General features: G+C 68.7%; 4 protein-coding genes across 4 annotated transcripts in view; 2 read left to right on the top strand and 2 right to left on the bottom strand.

Moving 5' to 3' along the window:
- Window positions 1–4,690: 4,690 nt before the first annotated feature.
- Window positions 4,691–8,486, top strand: CHLNCDRAFT_134295 (hypothetical protein; the record flags this gene model as incomplete). Its single annotated transcript, XM_005847357.1, has 10 exons — window positions 4,691–4,861; window positions 5,062–5,443; window positions 5,634–5,739; window positions 5,894–5,922; window positions 6,097–6,242; window positions 6,488–6,669; window positions 6,822–6,959; window positions 7,138–7,258; window positions 7,439–7,633; window positions 7,800–8,486. 10 exons carry the CDS (start codon window positions 4,691–4,693, stop codon window positions 8,484–8,486), a joined length of 2,157 nt encoding a protein of 718 aa, XP_005847419.1.
- Window positions 8,487–11,519: 3,033 nt separating this feature from the next.
- On the top strand, window positions 11,520–13,365 carry CHLNCDRAFT_134293 (hypothetical protein; the record flags this gene model as incomplete). Its single annotated transcript, XM_005847356.1, has 4 exons — window positions 11,520–11,622; window positions 11,757–12,111; window positions 12,278–12,609; window positions 12,797–13,365. The coding sequence occupies 4 exons, from the start codon at window positions 11,520–11,522 to the stop codon at window positions 13,363–13,365; spliced, it is 1,359 nt and encodes a 452-aa protein (XP_005847418.1).
- A 2,165-nt stretch (window positions 13,366–15,530) lies between these two features.
- Window positions 15,531–17,958, bottom strand: CHLNCDRAFT_35589 (hypothetical protein; the record flags this gene model as incomplete). Its single annotated transcript, XM_005847209.1, has 6 exons — window positions 17,886–17,958; window positions 17,561–17,784; window positions 16,863–17,378; window positions 16,258–16,639; window positions 15,845–16,079; window positions 15,531–15,652 (listed from the first exon to the last, which is right to left on the bottom strand). Coding segments are annotated over exons 3-6 (1,143 nt in total), but the record flags the coding sequence as incomplete, so codon positions are not given.
- A 1,919-nt stretch (window positions 17,959–19,877) lies between these two features.
- Window positions 19,878–22,494, bottom strand: part of CHLNCDRAFT_57951 (hypothetical protein) — a gene marked incomplete at its 5' end in the record, with an annotated part of 13,395 nt that continues 10,778 nt past the window's right edge. The window contains 4 exons of the mRNA XM_005847208.1: window positions 19,878–20,460; window positions 20,831–20,982; window positions 21,284–22,081; window positions 22,248–22,340. Coding sequence (XP_005847270.1) covers window positions 20,268–20,460; window positions 20,831–20,982; window positions 21,284–22,081; window positions 22,248–22,340 — 1,236 coding nt within the window. The 3' untranslated portion in view covers window positions 19,878–20,267. The remainder of the gene's footprint in view (window positions 20,461–20,830; window positions 20,983–21,283; window positions 22,082–22,247; window positions 22,341–22,494) is intronic.

Below are 22,494 nucleotides of genomic sequence, written 5' to 3'. Positions count from 1 at the left end.
TGGGGAGGATGGGGCTCAGCAAACAGGTCAGGAAAGTTGAGGCGCAGCGGGGCGTAAAGGGGGCAGGTGAGCAGCATGTGGGGGGCATCTTCAATGCCGTCGTGGCAGTGGGGGCAGACTCGCTGCTCTCGGGGGCGCCGCGTCCAGCGGCCGGTCTCTTCCGCGCCCCAATGCGACCCGGTGCGCAGCTGCGCCAGCGCCTCGCGGTCCTGCCGACGCCGTACTGCATCCAGGTAGGTCTCGCGCTGCCCAAACATGGCGGGCGCCAGGTTGAGGGCGCCCACCACGTTGTGCACATAGTGCTCCAGCCGGCTGGCGCCGCCCTTCGCCAGCGCCTCCTGGAGCTGCGCCAGCTGGCGGCGCTGCGCAGCTTCCCCCAGCTCGCCGAGGTCAACAGGTGCTGGCTGCTGCAGGTCCAGCTGCATGCTGACCGCTGCGAGACCGGCCGCCAGCTGGGCAGCCCAGGACTGCTGTGCCAGGGGGTGGGCGCCATCTGCGAGCTGCACGCTGGACAACAACGCTTGCTGCAACAGGCTGCCAGGACGCTCCTCCAGCGTCTTGTTCCAGAGTTTGGCTGCCCGCCGCAGCCAGCGCTGCCACAGCGGGCGCTCGCCAGTCTCCGCAAGGAGGGCCGCATTGGGGGTGCTCTGCCGGACCCCCAGCAGGTGGCGTAGGTAGCTGAGCTGCAGCTTCTCGGCCGCGCTGCCGGCACTGCCACGATGGCAGCACGCCGCTTTGGCCGCCAGCTGCACGCCCCACACCTCAGCACCATGGGACAGCACCGAGTCCACCATGGTGCCGAAAAGCCGCAGCTGGACGGGCGCCGCCCGATGTTGGTGCGTACTCCAGGCGGCAGGCAGCGCCGCCGCCGGGCACTCAAATGGCATGGGGCACATAGGCCCCCATGCCCGCACATCTCCCACGCACATGAATATACCAGAAGGCTGCACATGTAAGGGTGCATGCACTGCACGCAGGAGTGCAAAGTGGCCTGCAGCGGCGGTCGGTTGTGCCATCACTCAATCAGCCGCCGATACCGTGCGGGCTTGGCGTTCCCATGCCAACATTCAACACATGCCAACAAGGGGCCAGTGAGTGTGTGAGGTGGAGGTGGGGGTGGGGGGGCTGCCGCTGACCGCTGCTTGCTGACGCTCTTACCTGCGGGGGGAGGGGGTGGGTAGGGAGCCAAGGCCGGGCAAAAGATGCCCGGGCCCTACTCTGGGAGGCCCTGTCCAGTGGCTGTAAGAGAGGCTATAAACAGGATGAGGAGGGGAAATGGGGGGCAAGACATGGGAAAGTGGGGATCAAGTGCAGGATCGCAACGCAAGCGACTCAAAGATGCCACCCAACCCTACAAGGGAAACCGCGTCGTAGGACAGGCGACCCAGGCGGGCAGGAGGTCAGATCACACTGGAGAAAGGGTCCAGTCTGCTGCCAACGGGTAGAGGGGAGAAGGGGGAGCTCGAGGTTGTTGGTTGTGGGGTGGTCGAGTATCGCGTTGCTGCCGGCCGACCGTGCATGCATGCATGCACCCGCGGCTAAGAAAGGCCTTCTTTGAAGGCGCTAGAGCTAGTGTCTAAACCCTCCGAGAGGGCACAGGTTCGATTCCTCCCATGTCGAAACTTTGTGAGGACAAACGCGGCATAGCTGACCGGCTCAGCGCCAATCCATGCCAATTCCTTCGGGAACGCCTAATAGAATCGCCAAGGCTTCGGCACAGGCCTCCCCGGGACCCATTCACTACTAGTGGGGGGTACTGCACTTGGCGCGTCAGGCAGATCAACTAATGGTCTAAAGCTAGACGTTAAACCGGGAAGTTAAGCCTGTGGAGGCTCTTCCCCACCTTTACCTTTACCTTTACCGGCCTTGCTCGCACACGCCTCCACCCAAGATCATTCTTTGTTTTACACCCCTTTCACGGCCGTTTGCTGCGATTAAACGATACAAACGAGCATGTTCTCAACGCACAACATTTGACCCCGTAACCGAAAGCCTATACAACGCCAAAACCTCCCCGCCAGATCTTATTCTTCCGATTGTTTTTTGCTGCCGAACCCCGCCGGAGCCCGTTCGGACGCCTATCGCGCCCAGATGGCTCTTTTGAGCGAGTGTTTGGCATTCGCGGGCTCCGAAAAGGGGGGAGGGCCGACAGCGGTCGCCATTCGAACAAGCGATCGCTTGTTCGCGGGTGCCCACGCGTGAGTTTCGGTCGCAGCGCACCTTGCTTTGGTCTAAGAGCGCTGGGAGGCGGGAGGAATTGAAGCCCATGGCCAACTGCCGCCCAGCCCATGGCGCCCGCGGCCGATCGGTGCCGCGAGCTCCGTTGGCCGTGCCGGGCATCGCGTTTAGCTTTGTGCTTGCTTCCTGGTGCTATGCAGCGCCTCCGAGGCTCTCTTCAACCAAATTCTAGAGGCTCGGATTGTGGAGGAAGCAGATGTTGAGCCCGCGTGCCTGGTGTACACACCGTTTTGTCCACCTTTCGGCCATCCAGACACCTGCGCCATGGCCATCAAACCCGACCCGGCTTTTGAGGCAGACGTACCAGACACTCCGGACACACCACATGTGACGCACGACATGGCCAAGCCCGAGCCTGTGGTGAAGCTTGAGCTTCCTTTGCACGACGCAACCAAACCTGAGCCTGTGGTGAAGCTGGAGCACGCGGGAGAGACTCACACCACGACCGCCTCACCCGGGATGGCTCAGCGGGCGCGAGCTTGCAAGTGCTCGCGCGCGGTAGAGCTTGTGTCCACCGAGCATGCACCGGCCCCCACCGAGCACGTATCACGCAACGTGCGGAGCCGCAAGACCCTCGGCACAAGAACCGAGATCGAGACAACAAAGCGCAGGTACTGTGTTTGGAAAAGGGCCTAGGTCGAGATATGCCGCACATGCCAAACGTTGATGCATCTTTGTGGCTCTCCCTCACGAATTTGTCTTATGCAGTTTCAAGAAGGGCAAGTCCTCGCGGCGCAGCGGCGGCCGAGAGCCCACAGGCAAACCATTGGGCCGCATTCCTGGCCCGGGCTTGCAAATCCCAGATGACGAGCTGTTCATGTATGCCATGTTCCACGGCCCATGGGTGAGCCGTGTTTCGACAATAAAAAGGTTTCCAGCCTATCTTGTTAGTTGCCCCTGTTTTCCACTGTGACGTCATCGTCCCTTGCAGACGGCCAAGTTGAAGAAGCAGTACATAGTGACCACCAACGCGGTGTGGCGCAAGCTGCAAGCCATGCTGCAGCGACTGGCAAATGACGGCCGCCTGCAGGACCCAAGGCTGCTGGAGAAAAAGGTTGGTCTGCATTTTGCCATTGTTACCTAGTGCGGATGAAGCACAGCGATGAGAGCCTCACGAGCATATCCTCAAACGCTACGCACGTGCAGGGCACGCGACTGAACTTGGACATCAAGCGGCTGAAGGCCGAGGGTGTGGATAGCTGGGAGGCATTTACTGACAAGTACTTGAGTGGGCACCGCCCATGACTGAGTTAACACACGCACCCCGTCCATTTATTGGTGTGTTGATACTCTAATGAGCAAAACAAATTGACACTCCTCATCGTTGACTTCTTGCGCTCATGTTCCCTTGCCTACCTTTGTTTCAACTGCTTTCCCATTTGCCATTTGCTTGTGCCCGAAAAAATTGTGCAACGAGAATGCAATCGCCCTTCTGAATACAACATGTTAGTCGAGCTGAATTGTACGCGGCAATGAATTTCAGGGGGGCAGAATGGGGTAGGGTGGTGGCAGGCATGGGAATGGAATGCAAATGCGGGGTGGCGTCTCATACCAGTGCAACACAGGCGTCCCACACAACACCTGTCTGTCTGTCTGTCTGTCTGTCTGTTACACCCATAAGGAGCAAATGAATGCTACGGGCCCAGCTGTGGTGCAGCAGCTGGAAAGGTGAAGGCACCATACACAAACGGGGAGAGAGAGGGGGGTGGGGTACAGACAGAGCAGGGGGGAGAGGGGAGTCTGATTGGCGCGGGTCTCTCCGGGGATAGTGCGGACAGGCGCCTGAGCAGCCCTATGCCGGTCCCGCAAGAGAGTTCACCGCCCCTTCCTCCTCCCCCTGCCCTGCACAATATAACCCACCTTCCAACATGCATGGGTAGCTGCTCTTATGTGTTGTTATGGCTCGAGCCGTCGGTGTAGCGCAGCAACATCTGGGATATAGCAGAGCTGTTGCAGACAAGCGAAGGGGCAGGGGATCACGCCACGCCCTTGTACCACCGCTTGGCGGCCGCGCCGCCGCCCAGCTGGCCGTCAGCACAGACGCCACGCACAGCATACAAACAAAACTGCGTGCCGCTCGAAGTCCCGTTCATCTGCACTCTTCTCCGCAGGATATGCTTCTCCGTGCCCGCACATGAGTCTCTCATCTCCCACTTGAAGTGATCACAGCGGCCGATCGGGCCAGAAGGCTCCCAGCCAATGGAGAACGACAACAAGCAGAGCGCCAATTTGCAGGCAAGCAGCAGGGAGCTGTGCCGCCGCGGCCGTGGAGGTGGTGGCCGCCGCCGCCGCCACCGCGCCGGGCGGTTTAAACCTTTGTAGCTGCTATGCACAGATGCTGACACTTCATCACCCTGCCCACTCACAGCTGGGTGGCGCGCGAGCCGGCAACAAGGATGCCACTGGGCTCAAGCAGGCCCCACCCGAGCGGGCAGCGCTGGCTGGGGTGGTGATGATTGCCGGCCCCAAGATACTCCCCCGAGCCGCAAGGAAGAGCGGCAGCGCGCCTGGCGGCGCCTACCCCTTGCTGGACGCCTGCGCGGCCAGGAAGAGCTCCGGGGTGCCCCACAGCAGCAGCGGCGGCAGCGGCCGTGGAGGCTGCGGGGGCGCAGCGCCAGCGACGGTGAGGAGGGCGAGCAGAGCGATGGCGAGGGTGAGGCAGGGGAGGCGGCCCAGCAGCCATTGCCAGGGGTAGTCAAAATGGCCGTGCACCAGCTTTCAGGCCGGATGGCATGGAAGAGGGGCACCCCCGTTGGCAGCGGCTACCCCTTCCTTGGCGAGCATGCAGCCAGGAAGAGCGCTGCCGCCCCTCCCCTGGCCAAGCGTGGCACCTCCCCACTCCCAGCCACCGCCGACCGCTCAGAGGAGGAGGAGGAGCCTTGCGGCGCTGCCGCAGCGATGATGGCGGCGCTGAAGCGCGTCGAGGCGCCCGGCGACTTTGCCACCGGCGGCAGCCTGCCGCTGGTGCTGCCAAGCCTGGAGCTGGCGCTGCCGGGCGGCGGCGGGGGCGAAAGCGGCTGTGGCGGGGTCGTCGGCCTTCCGCTGTCGGCGCCAGCCGCAGAGGCGCTGCGGACGGCATGTGAGCTGGCGCCGTTTGGGCGGCGGGAGGAGACGCTGCGGGACCCCGCCGTGCGCCACACCTGGCAGCTGGACCCCAAGGCCCTCCGTCTGCGCAACCCCGCCTGGCAGGGTGTGGTGGACCAGGGTGCGTGACTGCCGCTGCTGCCTGCTTTGCCCCGATGCGCGGGCCTGTGTGTGGCCTTGAGCCAGTGCCAGCCGGCGTGCACCGCCTGTGGTTGTGGGCTGTGCTTTCCCTGCACCTGCCCCACTCCCAGCTGGCATGCAGCCCGGCAGCCCCCTCAACCAGGCCCCTACCTGCCACCCTGCTGGTGCAGTGGTTGCCAAGTGCCGGACCGCTCTGGGGCTGGGCAGCAGCGGGGTGGAGGCTCAGCTCTACAAGCTGCTTCTCTATGAACCCGGCTCTCACTTCATTGCGCACAGGTGGGCGAGAGGGCAGCCCAGCGATGCTGCCTGCCTTGCCTGCAGAGGTGGCCGACAAGGCCGCCGATGGGGGCTAGCTCTTGCACCTCATGACGCCCATGCTGCACCAGGCGTGCTGACAAGCCTAGTATGTGCCCCCTTGCCTGCCCTGCAGAGACACAGAGAAGGCAGAGGGCATGTTTGGTGCGCCGGCCAGGGCGCCCAGTGGATGTAGCAAAGGCTGTGCCGCTCCAGCGCAGCGCCAGCTACACGCCGCTGCTTGCGTGGGCGCTGTTGGGGCGTCCGTAAGCAGGCACGCCCTGCTTCTGACACGCAGCTGCCCCCCCGCCTGCCTGCCCACTGGCCGCCTGCCCACAGCCACGCTGGTGCTGCACCTGCCTAGCGCCTACGAGGGCGGCCAGCTGGTGGTGTCCCATGCCGGCAGGACCAAGACGTTTGACTATGCCGCCGACAGCGCCTACGCCCTCCACTTCTCGGCATTCTACGCCGACTGCCGCCACGAGGTGGGCGGCGCGAGCCTGCGGCAGCGCAGACGGGCGCTGCCGCCAGCGCGCTGCCACGCTGCTGCCGCTCAGGCGGGCCCAGCTGAGGCTGCGAGCAGGCGGGTGGGCCACGCCGAGGCCTGGCAGCAGCAGGCCCAGGATCTGGTTCGCTGTTGTGGTGTGCACGCCCATAGCGAGCTGGTGCTGGGCCAGGCCTCAGCGTGCCATCCCTGCCGCTGTGGCTCCTCCCTTCCACTACTGAGCAGGTAAAGCCGGTGACCAGGGGCCACAGGCTGGTCCTGATCTACAACCTGGTGCACAAGGGGCAGGGCCCGGCGCCCGCGCCCGCCGACCACGTCACCGCCATCGAAGCCGTCAGGCGGGTGGTGGCCGGGTGGCAGGCGGAGGAGGCGCCGCCACGCAAGCTGGTGTTCATGCTGGAGCACAGGTGCGCAGCCGGGGCCGGCCTGGTGGCAGTGGGCAGCAGGCCCGACCTTGCAGCACCGCAGGCCAGCGGCAGGGCTCCCCCGCATCTGCCTGCCACCCACCCTTACGCTCCCGCTCGCTCACCTGCCGAGCTGGCGTGGCCGGTGCATGCAGGTACACGCGGGACGGGCTGCGCACGGGCCTGGCTGCTCTGAAGAACTCGGACCGTGCCGTGGGCGATGCGCTGGCGGCGCTGGCGGAGGAGGGGCTGCTGGATGTGCACCTGGCGCTGGTGGAGAGGACAGACACCGGGTGCGGCAGGCAGGGCGCAGAGTCGGGCGCTAGGGCCGGGCGATGGATGCTGCTGGGGCGGCTGCTTGGGGGCGGGTCTTCACCCTCTTGCACGCTTGCAAGGCGCTCGCCCGTGCCTGGCGTTGGGGGCTGCACAGGTGGGTGGGTTGTGGTGATAGGAGCGTTGCCCTGCTCGCAGCTACGACGAGAGCTACGACGGCGACAGGGAGGCGTCGGTGTCGTCGTTTGTGGCGCTGGATGGGCGGCAGGCGCCTGAGCTGGGCAGCCACAGGCTGTGCGAGGAGACAGAGCTGTGCCAGGTGGGCCCCGGCGATGGGCAGCCCAGCCAGGCAGGGGCACAGCTCCGCCTGCTTCCTCACTGCTGCCTGCTCTGTGCCGGCGCCGCAACTCCCCGCTGCACCCTGCCTGCCCTGCCTGCCCCGCCTGCTGCGTCCGCACGTGCTCACACCACGCTGCTGGCTGCTGTGGTTCGCCTGCAGGGCAGTGACTACTTTGAGCAGCAGACCCCGGATGGGGAGGACTTTGAGGAGGCGACGGGCAACGAGGGGGCCACCTTCACCCGCTGGTACCACCGCACAGCGCTGGTGGTGTGGCCTAGGTGCAAGCACTTCAGCATGCGGTGCCGCGGCGACCTGAAACAGGCGGTGGCAGGGCTGCAGAAGGCGGTGGAGCAGGTGGGGGTGAAGGGCGGCGGCAGGCGCTGTGCTGGGGAGCCGCAGCATGGCAGCCGCCTGCGCTGCCGCCTGGTGCAGCCGTGGCTCCTCGTCTCCCAGCCGCAGTCGGGCCGCCCCCGCAGCGGTTGCTGAGCGCCGCTGGCCGCTGGCACCTCTGCCTGCGCAGGGCTCGGAGCCGCGGGCGGTGCTGGCCCGCTGGGCACGCGCGGTGGCAACCTCCCTGCCGCGCATCAACGGCACCGCCCTCCTCGCCAGCGCTCTCTCTGCCGTTGCGGCTCTGGGGGATGCCAAGCCGGCGGCGCTGTGCCTGGCTGTGCTGGCCAAGCAGGCCCAAAGCCGCTCAGCGCTCCATCCCGTCAATCCCCTCGAGGCCGAGCATGCACCGGCCGTGGTGGAGCTGTGCCGCGTGTACAAGTGGGCCCCGCAGTGCGGCGCAGCCCTGAGTGCGGTGGTGGGGCGCCTGTGTGCGGGCACCCCTCCCGACCTGGCCGTCGCCGCGGCGCTGCTGAAAGGGCTGCGGGCAGCGAGCGTGGGTGCGACAGCAGCGCAGCCAACGGAGCGCAGCAGCGGCGGCGGCGGCGGCGCCGGCCACCCGGCGGCGGCGGTGTTTGCGGCCGCGCTTGCCGGCGCAACCACGGCTCTTGCCGGCGCGGCGCGGCAGGATGGGCCGGGGCAGGGGGCGGAGCGCCGCAGGGAACAGCAGGAGGTTGCGGCAGGGCTGCTGCAGGTGCTGGCGCTTGTGGAGGAGCGGGGGGACGCAGAAGCGCTGCACGCTTTCTTCACCACCGCCTTTGCCCGCCACTTCATCACGGCTGCGGCCGGCGCCGGCGGTGCGCCAGGCGCCGCCGCATAAGCGGGCGGCGGCGGCGGCGACGGCATGCTGGCGGCGCTGCTGGCCTGGTGCGAGCGGTGGGGCTGGGAGAGCGAGCGCGCGGTGCGGGCCCTGGAGGCGGTTGCTGCCAGCTGTGCGGCGCAGCCGAGCACCTACCGCGACGTCCTTGCACTGGCCAGGGGCCTGGAGCAGGCGGCAGGTGCTGGCGCAGCCGCTTCCCTGGCGCCGCAGCTGGCGGCAGCGTTTGTCGGGGCGCTGCCTGCCGCCGCCGTGGAAGCACCGCATGCCTACCGGGGCCAGCAGGGCAGCTACTGGGAAGCTGACGCGCAGGTGGGCGGGGGCAAGGGAAGGGGAGATGCGGTAGGAGCGGCAGGAAAGCTGCGGTAGGCGCCAGCCTGGGAACCACCAATCCCGCTGCGCCGCCGCCACGCTGCTTGCAGGCTGTGCTGGCGTGGCTGGTGGCGCTGGGCGACCCCCAGCACGTGGGCGCTTTCTTCGCCGTCGCCGCCGCCGCCACGCTGGCGCCTGAGGCCGCCCTGAGCACGGGCCTGCAGTTGTGCGAGGGCAGGGGCTGGTGGGCCCAGCTGCACGCCGGCCTGGTGGCTGCCCTTGGCCGCGCCGCCCGCAGCGAGGCGGCGATGCCAGCGGCGCTGGCGCACCTAGGCCGGGCGGCGGCGCAGCTGCCTGGGGGGCGGGCGCCGGCGGGCGCCGGCGGCGCGGACGACGCCGGCACGTGGCGCTTTTTGGAGCTCGGCGCCGCGGTGGTGGAGGCGCTGTGTGCGGAGCGAGACAGGGACATGTCCCTTGCCCCGCGGCCGCCCCCCTACTACCACACAGCCTATCGCCAGTACCAGAGCCCAGCAGCCGGCGCACCCGCCGCTCCGCCTCCACGCACCGCAGCATTTGTGCGGGACCTCCTGCACCTGCTCCACGTGCCGGGCAGCGCCGGTGAGTCGCCTGACGCGTGGGAAGGCCTTGTGACCCTGATGCCTGCCGGTGCGGCAGCCACGCGGTGCTTGGGCCATGCCCGTTGCTGCGGCCTGGCAGCAGGCTGCCGAGCGTCTTTGGCCACCCCACCTTGCGGTGCTCCACCAGCGAGCTGCGGTGCGGAGCAGGCGGTTCAGTTCGAGCCCCTGCCCCCCCTGGCCCCCGGCTGCAGAAGCGGCCAAGCTTCAGAGCCGAGCGGCGGCGCACATCGCCGCCAGCCCGCTGCGCTACCCGCCGGCGGCCGTCCTGCTCCCGGCCCTGCAAGCCATCCAGCAGCAGCTGGGCCTGGCCTCGCTGGCGGCGGCTGTGGAGGCAGTGCCCGCGCTGCACTTGCTGGCATCGCGCACGCTGGATCGGGAGAGCGCAAAGGCGCCGCGGCAGCCGCCGGCGCAGCCCGGAAACTGGAGCCGGCCGGACGTGGCGGCCAGGGTCCGCTGCGGCGCCGCGTCCTGCGATTGCGCCACGCTGCGGGCATTCTTGGAGAGCGGCGAGCGGCGGGAGCAGCGCTTTGCGCTTGCCAAGCAGCGCCAGAAGCACCTGGCGAGGTGAGGCCGCCGTCTGCTCTGCATGTCTGCTGCCTTGCAGCACGAGTAGTGTGCATGTGCCGCTGGAGAGCCTGCTGTCCGGCAGCGCGCTGCCTCTGATCGTGGGCAGTGACGGCACCTGCCTCTGCAGGCGTCCTGGATGCATAAGCCAGGGCGCTCGAGCGCCAGCACCGTGTGCGCCTCACCTCTGCTGCTTCTTCGCCCTCCCCCATGCGCCCGCAGCGCGCTGAAACGGGCCGGCCAGATCACTGACTTTGTCTGGAGCGACGACGGGGCGGCGCTGGTGTGCGCCAAGAACAGAGCCACCTATGAGCAGCAGCTGGCTGCCTACCAGCGGTCCCAGGAGCTGATCCGCCAGCTGCAGGCAGCAGTGCGCGGCACCGGCGGCAGCAGCGCCGCGCTGGCGGCGCAGCAGCAGGCGCAGCAGCAGGGGGCGGCGCCTGCAGCGCAGCCGCGGTCAACGACCAAGAGGCCGGCGCCGGCGGCTGCCAGCTGCGGCGCAGGAGGCGAGGTGGTGGACCTGACGGCGCCCAGCCCTCCTGCCAGCAAGAAGCCGCGCCTTTAGCTGCGCCGGCCGTTGGAGCAGTGATGCCACCGGCATGCTGGGCTGGCAGGCTGGCTGCCAGGCCATCCTTTACTCGCCCCTGCGCCAGGCATCCTGCTGGTCGTTTCTGCCTTTTGCCATCAACACTTGCAATTTTGAGAGCTGCACAACCGCACAGTGCAACTGTGCTTTGCTGCCTATCTTTGATTCCTGCTTACGGTTCCTTTGGCACCGGTAGATTCTGTGATGCTTGCTTCCTTTCTGATGTACGGACCTCAATCGATCCGAGGGTGCAGTCCGTGGCAGTTGCTATGCAGGTGCCGGTGCAGAACAGAGATGGCGGCGGCAACAGCGAGTGGCGGCGGCAGTGGCAGCCGGCGCCAGCAGCTCCAAGCTGCATGCAAGGGCATTTCAAGCTTGCTTATTGGATGGACAGATCGCTGCGCGAGGAGGACGGATCAGGGGCGCTGCACACACTTCCTTCCCCTCCGCCCAAGGGGTGCCACAAGGTGCCAGGCGCCCTTCGCCTCCCCACACCGCACCATCCGCATTTGATGGGGAGTATCAATCGTAAATCATCCTTCACCCTCTGAGAACCGTGACAGAGGGAGAAAACTCAGACCTCTGAGCGGCAGCTACCGCCTGGCTGCCTTGTGCAAGGACTACCTCAACTCCTCTCCATCCAGTGGAGGTTCACTCAGTGGAGGCCCAATCAGCAGCACAGAAGGTAAGCTCACACGACAGCTGGTACGTGCTCCACAACTAAGCAGGGTGCTACAGGGGCAGCCTCCCATGTCGTGTGATGCCACTGCTCGCTGCAGGCTGCCCCGATTGCATGCCCCGCACAGTGTCATCGTCATCACCAAGGCTGGGGCAGAGCGCTGCAAGTCAAGCTGGGCGGTTGGCACAGTGGCGGTAGCGGCAGGTGGCGGCGGCGCTGCAGCTGGGTTGGCCAGGCCAGGGAGCAACTGAGCAGCCATGACATCAGAGGAGCCTGTCGCTAATCGTGGCTACACTTTCCACCTGGCAGCGTTGCTAGTGCTGCTGGCGGCACCATTGAGCAGTGCCGGCGCAGCAGCAGGTGGGCGGGAAGGCCGCCGTGCAGTGGGTGGATGCTGCGTACCTGATTGCGCACCTGCCTGGGCCTGTGCATGCCCCAAGCCTTTCTTATGCGCTCCCCCCGCCCCATGCTTACCCTTTCTCCGGTCCTTGCAGGCTGCGACTGTGACAACATCACCCTGCGGGGCCCGCCGGTGTGCGCCGGCGGCATCACGTTTGCCAACCGCTGCGTCGCCTCGTGCCAGGGCATCGCCGGCGCAACGCAGGGCGCTTGCAGGGCGCCCGCGGCGGCGAATGTGGAAGCAGAAGCAGCAGCGGCGGCGGCGGCAGCGGCAGCGGGAGGGTCGGATGTGAGCGGCAGCGGCCAGGCGGATTTTGATACCGCTGCCACAGTGGGGCGAGCCGTGCTGGAGCGGCACAGCGGCGAGGGCTTTGTGTTCAGCGGCAAGCTGAGGGTGCGCAAGCAGGGCAAGGTGGCGACCCCCAAGGTTCACACCCTGCAGGCTGTCAGGTGCGCACATACATGTGGGCGTGGCGGGAGGAGGGCAGGGGCCACCTGCCAAAACGGGAGCCGGCCACCAGCTGCCCGGGAGGCAAACTTGGCTGTAAACTGTGGGCACAGAGGCGCCACAGGCTTACCGCTCACCCATCACCTGCCACCCACCCACCCCATGCAGGGCCGCGGCAAGGACCGGCACAGCTTTTGCCGCACGCTTCACCTCCGCCGGAGAGCTCTACTTTCGCGTTGCAGACCCGCAGGCCAGCGCCGCCGCCGCCGCCTCGGCCGCCACCGCCGGCGCGGCAGCCGGCGGCGGCCACGGCTCGGCTGCCCGGCCGGCGCATACCCCCGCTCAGCCGGCACGTGGCGTCGGCGGCAGGAGGATGCATGTGGTGGGGTGGGACAACCGGGTGGCGGTCAGCGACCTGGCGCTGCCCTACTCTCCCATCGGCGTGGTGGACACCGGCTGCACCGGCACGCTGATTGGGCCCAGGAGCGTGCTGACGGCAGGTGGGGCCTGCCGCCTGGCTGGCCGCCTGCTGGCTGCCGTCGGCGGCTGTCAGGTTGGGTCGCACTGGGCTGCCGCCAGGAGCGGGTCTGCTGGGCCTGCAGCCAGCCTTGCGTGAGCAGCTGCCCGCTCGCTGGCCCTGCTGCCTTTGCCCACCACCACGCCGTCGCCCGCACCCCGCGCCCCCAGGCCACTGCGTGTACGACACCGGCGCCCGCCGCTTCTACGGCAACCTGGGCTTCTGGGCGCAGCGGTACGCCGGCAAAAGGGCGCGGTACTACGACTGGGAGTACGTCACCACTCACTTCTCCTCAGCCGCCCCCTGGACCAAGTGCGGTGACGGCAACGGGCAGTGCCAGACGGCCCAGGACAGGGTGCACGACTTTGCGGTGGTGCGGCTCAGGGAGCGGGCCGGCGACGTGCACGGCTGGCTGGGGTTCACGTACCGCTGCCAGAACTCAAGCTACCGCGTGGCCACCGCCGGGTACCCGCTGGACCGCGACCCGCGCCAGGTGCGCCTGTACCGCGCCGCCGGCAAGCTGGCGCCCTTCCCCGGCTGCGCGCCCACGCCCTGGGACGTCCCCTCGGGCTTCATCTCCTCCAACCTGGATGTGGCGGTGGGGCAGTCGGGGTCGCCCATCTGGGACCCCAGCCTCTTCATCAGAGCCATACACGTGTCCTACCTGCCCAACGGCCGCCCGGGGCACCGCACCATCAACCGAGAGGTGTACGACATCCTGCTGCCGCTGGCGGTGTGACCGTCCAGCCCGACGGCTGGTGTGCCGCGCCTGCTGCGCCGCTCCCGCTTCCCCGTTTCTCTTTTTTTCCAGATGCCTGCTTTCCACCCAAATTCATCCATTCGTCTTTTCCTCCTTTCCGTTGTGTGTGTTTGACCCTTCATTCCTACCCTCAGCCCTCACCCGCCCAAAGTGAGCCGCCCATCCGTCACCATCAATCACCCCTCCTTGCCCCGTCCATCCATCATCAATGACTGCATCAGCTGCAGCCGGTTTGCCAAACGGATGCTGCACCATGCATCTGTGGGTGCCATCCCGTAAACACCTTCTCATCCTCTTCCCGCCCTCACCGCCATTGGTCAGCGTGGAGACGCCTTCTCTCTGCGCTCCTCGCTCTCGCCCCCTCATCCTCCAGCTCCCCATTCCAGCTCAAGTATTTATTGCAAAGGCCTTTTTTCTTAGTCAAGCAGTCATGCAAGATAGTGGCGACAAGATGGACACAAAGCAGAAGCAAGCAAGAAAGCAAGCAGCATGCCAGGAAGGAAACAGGGAGGAGAGGAGTCACAACCAGCCAGGAAGGGGCCACAGGGCGGCAGGGGCGGCGTGCGGCCACACGGCACACGCCGGGGCGCTGCCAAGCCCCACATATTGACGCCGCATCTTCGGGAGGCATTGCCTGGCAGATCACAAGAGGGGGCTCCAAGCACGGCAGGGGGCCCACCTCAGAACAGGTTTCCCAGCGGGCCTCAGAACAGGTTTGCCAGCCGCATGTTGTCCTTGTTGGGCAGCCCCATGGCCTGCAGGATGGCGCTGCGCACAATCTGCACCAGCAGACCGCGCCGGTCCAGCGCCAGCGCCAGGCGGTGCGACTCGACAGAGTAGATCTGCGGGGAGGGGCGAGACACCGGCAGGCGACATGGTGTGGGTGCGTGGATGGGCGAGCGTGGCGAGTGCGAGCGCACATGGGCACGTGCGCCAGGAGACCAGCTGCAGGGAGGGGGCGAGCAGCCAACAGGCGGCGCGGCGGTGGCTCGCACTGTGCGGCAGCGGCTCGCCCCGTGCGGCCTCACCTGCACCTTGATGCCCCCCTGCGTGGGCAGGCAGCGGGCCTGGTCCAGGTCGTGCCGCCAGCTGCCGGTGTGCACCACCACGCTGCCGCCGCAGCCGCCCACGTTGTCCAGCACGCGCCGCCGCAGCACGGCCTGCCACTCGGGGCCCTGCCCCGGCCTGCGGGCGGCGCGGGAGCAGCGCGGCATGGCGCGGCAGCGTGGGCGCAAGCCGCTCGCGCCAGCCAGCCAGCCAGCCACCTACGCGGTTGTCCCTTCACACCACCACGCACACGCGCACACACACACACACACACACACCGCCGCCACAAACCCGCCCACCACCCTCCAGGCCCCCACACACGCCTGATGGATGAGCTGGCCAGGTCTATCTGGGGCGTCCAGGCGTGCACCTCTGTGGCCAGGTGCGCAAACAGCAGCGCCCCGGTGGCGCCCATGGAGTCCCCGATGAACACGACGTGGCGGTACCGCCCGCACACGGCCGCCAGGCGCCGCTCGTAGTGCGCGTAGCCGTCGTCGCCGCCTGGCGGGCATGGGAAGGTGGTGCCGAGTGTGGGGCGTGGGTGAGTGTGACGTGTGTGGTGGGCGCGTGGATTGCGGGAGGCGGCCGGCCAATTCCGTTGCCTTCCCCGCAACCAGAAGCAACCCTCTGCCCAGTGCACCACCTGCCGGCCCCCGGCCCGGCAACCAACACACCCTCTCCACCACCAACCACCCAACACCCGCGTCGGTGGCGGCGGCGCCTGACGACTGCATCACTCCACCACCGCACCACACCACACCCTCGCCGCCGCCACCTCCCAAGGCTCACCTCCGTACCAGCTGCGGTGCGGGTCCACCACGTACAGCACATCAAAGTTCTGCTCCTGCGGCGTGGCCGCCGCGCCCCGCACCTTCTTCAGCAGGCCACCCCAGTTGGGGGTGCCCGGGGCGGATCCAAAGGACACCACCAGCACCTCGGTGGTGGGGCGGCTGCTGCCGTTGGTGGCGGCGGCGGCCGCAGCGGGCGCCGCCTCCAGCTTGAAGTACCCGTAGCCGCCGCAGCTGGGTGCGGGCCCCGACACCCGCAGCTTCCCGCTGGCGGCGGCGGCCTCCAGCAGGGCGGGCGGCGCGGCCGCCGCCTGCCGCTCGTCCAGCCCCAGCGCGGTCAGCCCCGAGGCGGGCAGGGCGGACAGCAGGCCGGCCACGGCCTCGGGCGTCAGCGGGTTGCCCTCCAGCCACAGCGTGCGCAGGCTGGGCGCCTGCAGGGCGGGCGGGCCAGGGGGTGGGGGGCGCAGGTCGAAGGCGTGTGCCGCGCGCGCGCGGCACAAAGCAGGCGCAGGAGAAGGCCGGGAGAGAGCGGCCGCGGCATCTGCCAGCCGGCCAGGATGCGTAGCCGGGCTGGCAGCCCACAGCCCACCGTAGGCCCCACCAACTGCCCCACCTGCCCGCACCTGCAGCACCGCTGCTGGGAACTCGTGCAGGCAGTTGCCGTAGAGCGACAGCGAGTGGAGCACGGGGGCGGCGCGCAGCGAGGAGGGCACCGCCGCCAGGCCGCAGTCGGCGGCGCACAGGTCGCGCAGCGCGGGCAGCGTGCCCAGCGCGTCAGGCAGGAAGGCAAGCCCCGGGTTGCCCTGCAGGCTCAGCTCCTGCAGGCTGGTCAGGCCGCCGATGTGGGACGGCAGCTCCCTGCGCGGCGGTGGGGTGGTGATGGGGGAGGTGCTGGGGTGTTTGGAGGGGGTGGGGCGGAGTACGCACGCACGTGGACAGGCAGGCAGGCAGCAGCCACGACAGTGACAGCGAGGCAGGCGGTGGCGCCACAGGCACGGCCTCTCAAGGCAGGGGCTGCGGCGGCCGGCCTCCCCACCGCAGCTGGTTGCCGTGCAGGCTCAGCTTCTGCAGGCTGGCCAGGCGCCCGATGCTGCTGGGCAGCGCCGCCAGCTGGTTGCCCGCGCAGCTCAGCTCCTGCAGCGCCACCAGCCCCGACAGGCCGTCTGGCAGCGCCTCCAGGCGGTTGCCGCTCAGCGACAGCTGCGTCAACGCCGACAGCCGCCCGAGCTCCGCGGGCAGCTCTCGCAGCAGGTTGCCGTGCAGCCAGAGGCCGCGCAGGGCGGTGAGGGCGCAGATGCCGGCAGGCAGCGCCGCCAGCTGGTTGCCCGCCAGCTGCAGCCGAGACAGGCTGGCCAGGCGGCTGATGTCGGCGGGCAGCTCGGGCAGCTGGTTGCCGGCAAGCGACAGCTCTTCCAGCTCTGCAGACCGGCAGCAGGCAGGGGAGGCAAGAGGAGGCACAAGGGGCGTCAGGGACAAGGGTCGGCAGCACGACTGGCAGGTGGGCAGCCGGGCCATGCAGCAACTGGACTGGCATCCATCCGATAATCAAGCCCAGTCAGCCAACCCAGGGTGCCGCCGCCGCGCCTCCATCCGCTACCGGCCACCCGGTGGCAGCCGTCCCCGGCCAGGCAGGCGCCGCACCGGGCAGGTCGAAGGCGGCTGGCGGCACGCCCTGGAGCTCGCAGTCCGACAGGTCCAGCCTGCCGGAGCCCTCTGCCAGCATGCACTTGACCCGTATCGACTGGTCCACCTGCGGCTCCCCGCCCCGCTCCTCATCCCGGCTGCTGCCGCTGCCCTGGTCGCCGCTGCTGCTGCCGGCGCTCCTGCATGGACAGCAGCGCCGCGGGGCCGCCGCCTGCCCCTGCTGCCCCTGCTGCCGCCGGCCGGGCTGGGGTGGCGGCTGGCGGCTGGCGGCCGGCGGCTCGCGCCGGCGGCGCTGGGCAGGCACCTGCCATGATGTGCCGGCGGCAGGTGCCCTGCCTCTGCTGGCGGCGCGGGGCCCGACGCCCGCGGTGGCAGCAGCTGCCGCCGCCGCCATCGGCATCATTCGCCCGCCGCTGCTTGCCGGGGCTCACTTCTTGCGCAGCACGCGCCGCGCCTTGGCCAGGGCTTCCTTGGCGGAGGCAGACTCCCAGAGCGGGGCGGTCCACTTGCCGTCTGCACAGCACCGCGGGGCGCCGCCCAAAGGCGGGCGCTGCAAACTCAGATGCAGCGACGGCTGCGGAGGCACCTGGCCGCTTCCTGCTGCTGGCACCAGATTCCCCCATGATGGTGACACCACAAAACTGTGCTCCCTTGCCTCCTGTGCCACTGCCTGCCTGCAACCAGCGAGAGCTAACCTGGCTGCTTTTTGAAGTCTGGGCCTGGGGGCGCCAGCTGCGACGGCTTCTGCGGCTTTTCAGAGCCCCTTCCGGTCGCCTCCAGAGTCTGATGGAGGATGGCGAGGGCTACAGAGGCGGCTGCAATGCCTGCGATGGCTCCCCACATGTATGCCCAGCCCAGCGCCCGCGTGCAAGCGGCCGTCTGCCGCACGGCAGTGGCCGCTCGTCGGTGGCGCTATCACCTGTGCAGGGCAACACTGGGCGCTCGTCAGGGGCTGCTGCCGATCACACCAAGCCAGGGACTGCCACTTCCTGGGCCTGGGCAGCCTTGCCGAAACCACACCTGATTGAGGAGGCAACACTCGCTCGCACCCTGCCTGTCAGCTGTTGCTGGGTGCAGGCACGCGCTCTGGCGGTGTGGCGGGCTGCGCAGGGACGGGATCAGGGATGGGTTTCGATAGGCCTAGGCGTGCAAAATGGGCAGCACACGCAGCAGGAGACTGGCCCATGCCGCTTGGCGCCTCCCGGCATGCATGCATTTCCCCACATCAATCCCAAGCCCTTTGCCTACCTCCTGCCTGCCCTGCGCTGCTGCATGTGCATGTCTCAACACTTGCAGTGTCAGTAAACATCTTTCAGCGCTAGAGGCCTGCCGGAAGCCATGGCGGGCGGCATAGAAGCCTCTGAATATGACGAGGCGCCCGCCGCGAGCAGCAGTGGCGGCGGGGTGACCTTTGTGCTGGAAAATGCGCAGCTGGAGGCCGCCAAAGTGGGCAAGAACTACGAGCTGCTCAACTGCGACGACCACGCCAACTTTCTGCGGCGGCACGGCAAGGACCCGGCCCTGTATCGGCCTGACATCTGCCACCAGGTCGACCGCCGCTGCCGCCGCTGCCTGCCAGTGTGCTACCGGAGCATGCTTGCTCCGTTGCTGTGCCGCATCCTTGTGCTCGTGCAGCTGCACAACGCAGCTCTGGCTCACGCCTACCCTTCAGCATCCGCGTTGCCTGATCTGCAGACGGGCAACAACCTCTGACGTCGCTGCTGCCGCCCGCACCGTGCAGGCGTTGCTAGCTATCCTGGACAGCCCGCTGAACAAGGCGGGCAAGTTGAAAGCCCTGTACGTGCACACCGCCAAGAATGTGCTCATACAGATCAACCCGCAGGCAAGGCGGGACAGCAGCGCTGGCTGCACTCGCTACCCGCCTCCGCCACCGTTGCTGGGCTTGCCATGCTGCGCTGCGCCGGCATCGAGCTACGCCATGCCGCTATGGTGGCCCCTCTTCCCCCGTGCCGCAGGTCCGCCTGCCGCGCACCTTCCGCCGCTTCTGCGGCCTGCTGGTGCAGCTGTTGCAGAAGCTGAGCATCCGCGCCACCAACGGTCCCGACAAGCTGCTCAAGGTGGTCAAGGGGCCCGTCACTAAGTACTTCCCGCCAGGTGGGCAGGCCCAGCAGGGCGCAGGGCAGGGGCCGGGGGCCAGCAGGTGGCTAGCTTGCTTGTGAGCGGCTGGCTCTGGCCTGGCTGCAGCCGCATCAGCAGCAGGGTGGCTGTGTGTGCTGGGAGGGCCGCGTGCATCCATCGAGCCCGCCTCATCCATCCCCCCCTGCGCCCTCCCCTGTGCGGTTGCCGCAGATGCGCACCGCATCGGCTTCTCCCACTCGGCCAAGACGCTGGTGGCGATGCACGACTATGTGGCTCGCCCCGACTTTGGCGACCGACCGCTGGCCTTTGTGGTGGGCGCGTTTGCGCACGGCAAGGTGCGCGGCGGGGCGCAGGCCGGGGCGGGCTCGGCAGCACGCGAGCGGCAGCGGCCACGCTGCCCAGGCCGAGGCAGCAGGCAGCGCGTGTTGTGTGTGCTCCCTTCCGGCGCCTGCTGGTCTCCCACAACCCTGGCGCCACCGCGGTTTCTTCCCTGCCATTTCCCACCCCACCCGCCCTGTGCCCCCTCCTGCTTCCCCTGCAGATAGACGACGCGTACGTGGACGAGTACATCTCCATCTCGCAGTTCCCGCTGTCGGCGGCGTACGCGCTGGGCCGCATCACAAACGCGCTGGAGCAGAAGTGGGGCATCATCTGACCGGCGCCGCCGCCGCGCCGCCCTTGTATGCGGCGCAACTGACCGAGGCTGACTTGACCCACGACACGACTCTCTCTGCTCCGACCCCTCCCCGCTCCGCCGCCCCTCGCTGGCGCCCTCCCACCTCAGCTCAATTCGCCTGCCGCCGCACCCTGCCCCTGCTGCGACGCACAGCGTGCGCGCCGCCCTCTTGCCGTCAGCCCCTGCTGAGCATTTTACCTTCCTCCCACTAGGTTCCCACTCGCCCGCCCTGCCCTGGCGTCCTTGCTTACAAGGCGGGCCCACCGGCAGATGTGAGTGTGTTGCAAAGGAATAAATGTAAACCGTTACTCAGTTCACAGGGGGCGTGTCACAGTCATCCACACAGGTTGGTACAAAATAAATGAAAGCGGGGAGAGGGGTAGCAGCAGGAGCGGGAAGCGGGTCTGGGGGATGCGACGGGATGTGTGGCGGGAGCAAGGACGCCAGGCAAACCGGCAAGCAAAATGGAGTGAAGTGTGGGGCATGCTATCGGGCCGCCGCCCGGCGCCGGGCGGGCGGCAGCACCTGGGGCGTGCGCTCGCCTGCCGCACCGGGCGGGCGGCAGCACGGAAGGGCGTATCTTGCGCCGATGGGAGGAGGCACGCCGCAGGCCTGTGCCTGCCACTTCAGGCCCACTTGGTGGAGCGCAGCCACTGTGGGTCCATCATGCGCGCGTAGTGCACGGTGCGCTCGTGCAGCGCGTCGTAGATGCGGCCCGCCTCCTGGTTGAAGCCGCCGCAGAACTGGTGCACCTTGAAGGCGCCGATGGCGGCGGAGCCCAGGGGCTGCAGCACGGCACCCGTGTTCCACCCCTTGGCCCTGCGGGGCAGGGAGGAGGAGGGGGGGGGGGACGAGGATGAGCGGGGTGGGGAGGCGGCGGCAGGGGGTGCAGCCAGCTAAGGCGGCCGGCCGTGCTGCCCCGCAACTCGATCCCCTCCTTCCCTCTCCTCTGCTCTCATCCACCACCACCACCACCACCCAAACCACCACACCCACATACACACAAACGCACACCACACCACCGCCACCCCACCACGACCACAGACAGACACACACACACATGCAACCCACCACAACCCCCACCACCCACCCACCCACCCACCACCCCACCCACCCCACCTGATCATCCCCTCCAGCGAGTCGAGCGCGTGCTGCATGAAGCGCCGCCGCCGCGCGCTGGCTGGCCCACCGCAGGTCCCCCAGCAGCGCGCCGTCCCAGGGCAGCCCCGCCTTGGCCATGCGCTGGCGCAGCGGGTCGTGAGGGTAGGTGACGCGCGAGGCGGCGGCAGCGGCGCCGTCCATGTAGGCACCCAGCCGGTGGCTCTCGGCAACCACGCTCGCCTGCGGGGGGTTGGGTGGGGTGATGTGCGGTGGGAGGGTGTGCAGGCGGGGGGAAGCAGCGGTCGAGACGGGCTGGGGCGGTGTGCGTGTTGGCTGGCTGGTTGGTGAGAGTGGGGAGGAGGTGGGCCCGGGGGGCAGGGGAGGGGCGGCGGCAGGGGCGGGAAGTGTTTCCGGCGAGGCCGGGGAGGGCCGGGGAGGTGATGACGCAGGTGGCAGCCGCCCAGCCTCCCTCCCAGCCACCCCCCCCTCCCACCCTCCAGGCCACCCCCCCGGCCAGCCCCAGCAGGCGGGGCGGGCTCACCTGCGGGTCGCACCGCCACTTGCTGAGCGTGTCGCACATGTCGAGCAGCTGGTCAAAGACGGCGGCGGCCTCGGCCATGACGCGCCACCTGGCGGCCGGGAAGGCGGCGGCGGCGTGGCCCGACCGCGGCGCGTCGCCGCCCTGCGCCCTCACGTCGCCCACAAAGTCCGACACGTCCTGCAGGCTGCGCGGCGCAAAGGCAGCCACCGCGGCGCCGCGCGCCGCCAGCGTGGGCAGGTACGCCGCCGCCTCTTCCTCGCTCAGCTCCGGCTCGGCGGCGGCGGCTGGCGACTCGGTGACCGTGCGGCGCGGGCTCAGCGGGCTGGCCGTCGGCGGCGTGCGCGGGGTGGGCGGCGTGCGCGGGGTGGCGGCGCCGGGCGTGGCGCTGCCGCCGCGCGCGCCGCCGGGGTTGGCGCCTGCGCCCGAGGCGCGGCGCGAGCCGGGCGCCGCAAGGCTGCCGCCGGCCGCCACCTCGGCGCGCACGGCGTCCCAGGCCACGGTGGCCGCCACGATGCCTCGCCCCTTGGACAGCTCGTTGTACAGCGTGATGACGCGCGGGTCGCGCTTGATCGCATCCTCCGGGGAGGGCTTGATGCCGCGGCTCTTCTTGCGCGGCCGGGGCACCGTCAGGTTGGGCGGGTTGAACACCGTGGGCTCCAGGGCGCGCCGCGTGGGTGAGGGCGGCGGCGCCAGCGACTTGGGGCGGAGCGGCGTGGGCGGCACGCCCGCCAGCCGCCGCGCCTTGTCCGTGGCGCGGCGCACCAGCGAGCGCAGGTCGCCGCTGGCGGCTGGCACGGCCTGCAGGCGCGGCAGCAGGGAGGCGGTGGTGGGGGGAGGCTGAGGGGGCGGGCAGGCGAGGCTGGGTTAGGCCAGCCTTCCTTGCTCGTCCCACGGCTGCCCTCCACACAGGCGAACGGCGCTTGGAAGCCTGCCCGCTGCTGCCGGGCCCAGCCAGGGCACGCACCAGGGCGGCGACCTTGAGCCCACGCCTGCCCAGGTCTGCCAGCAGCACGCCGACAGCCGCCTCCAGGCTGGCGCGCGCCTCCTCCAGCGGCGGCTGCACAGGTGCACGGGGCGCGCAGCGCAGCAAGCGCGGTGAGGGAACCGGCACAGCCCAGATGGTGGGCGGGTGCGCCACCAAAAAGGCAGCAGCATGCTCCAGCCAGCAGCTGCCCTAGAAGCACGCCGGGCATGTGAGGACACCGGGACCA

The sequence above is a fragment of the Chlorella variabilis genome (assembly GCF_000147415.1).
Source record: "Chlorella variabilis unplaced genomic scaffold CHLNCscaffold_11, whole genome shotgun sequence".
Lineage (NCBI taxonomy): Eukaryota > Viridiplantae > Chlorophyta > Trebouxiophyceae > Chlorellales > Chlorellaceae > Chlorella > Chlorella variabilis.
This window is presented reverse-complemented; position numbering and strand designations above follow the sequence as displayed.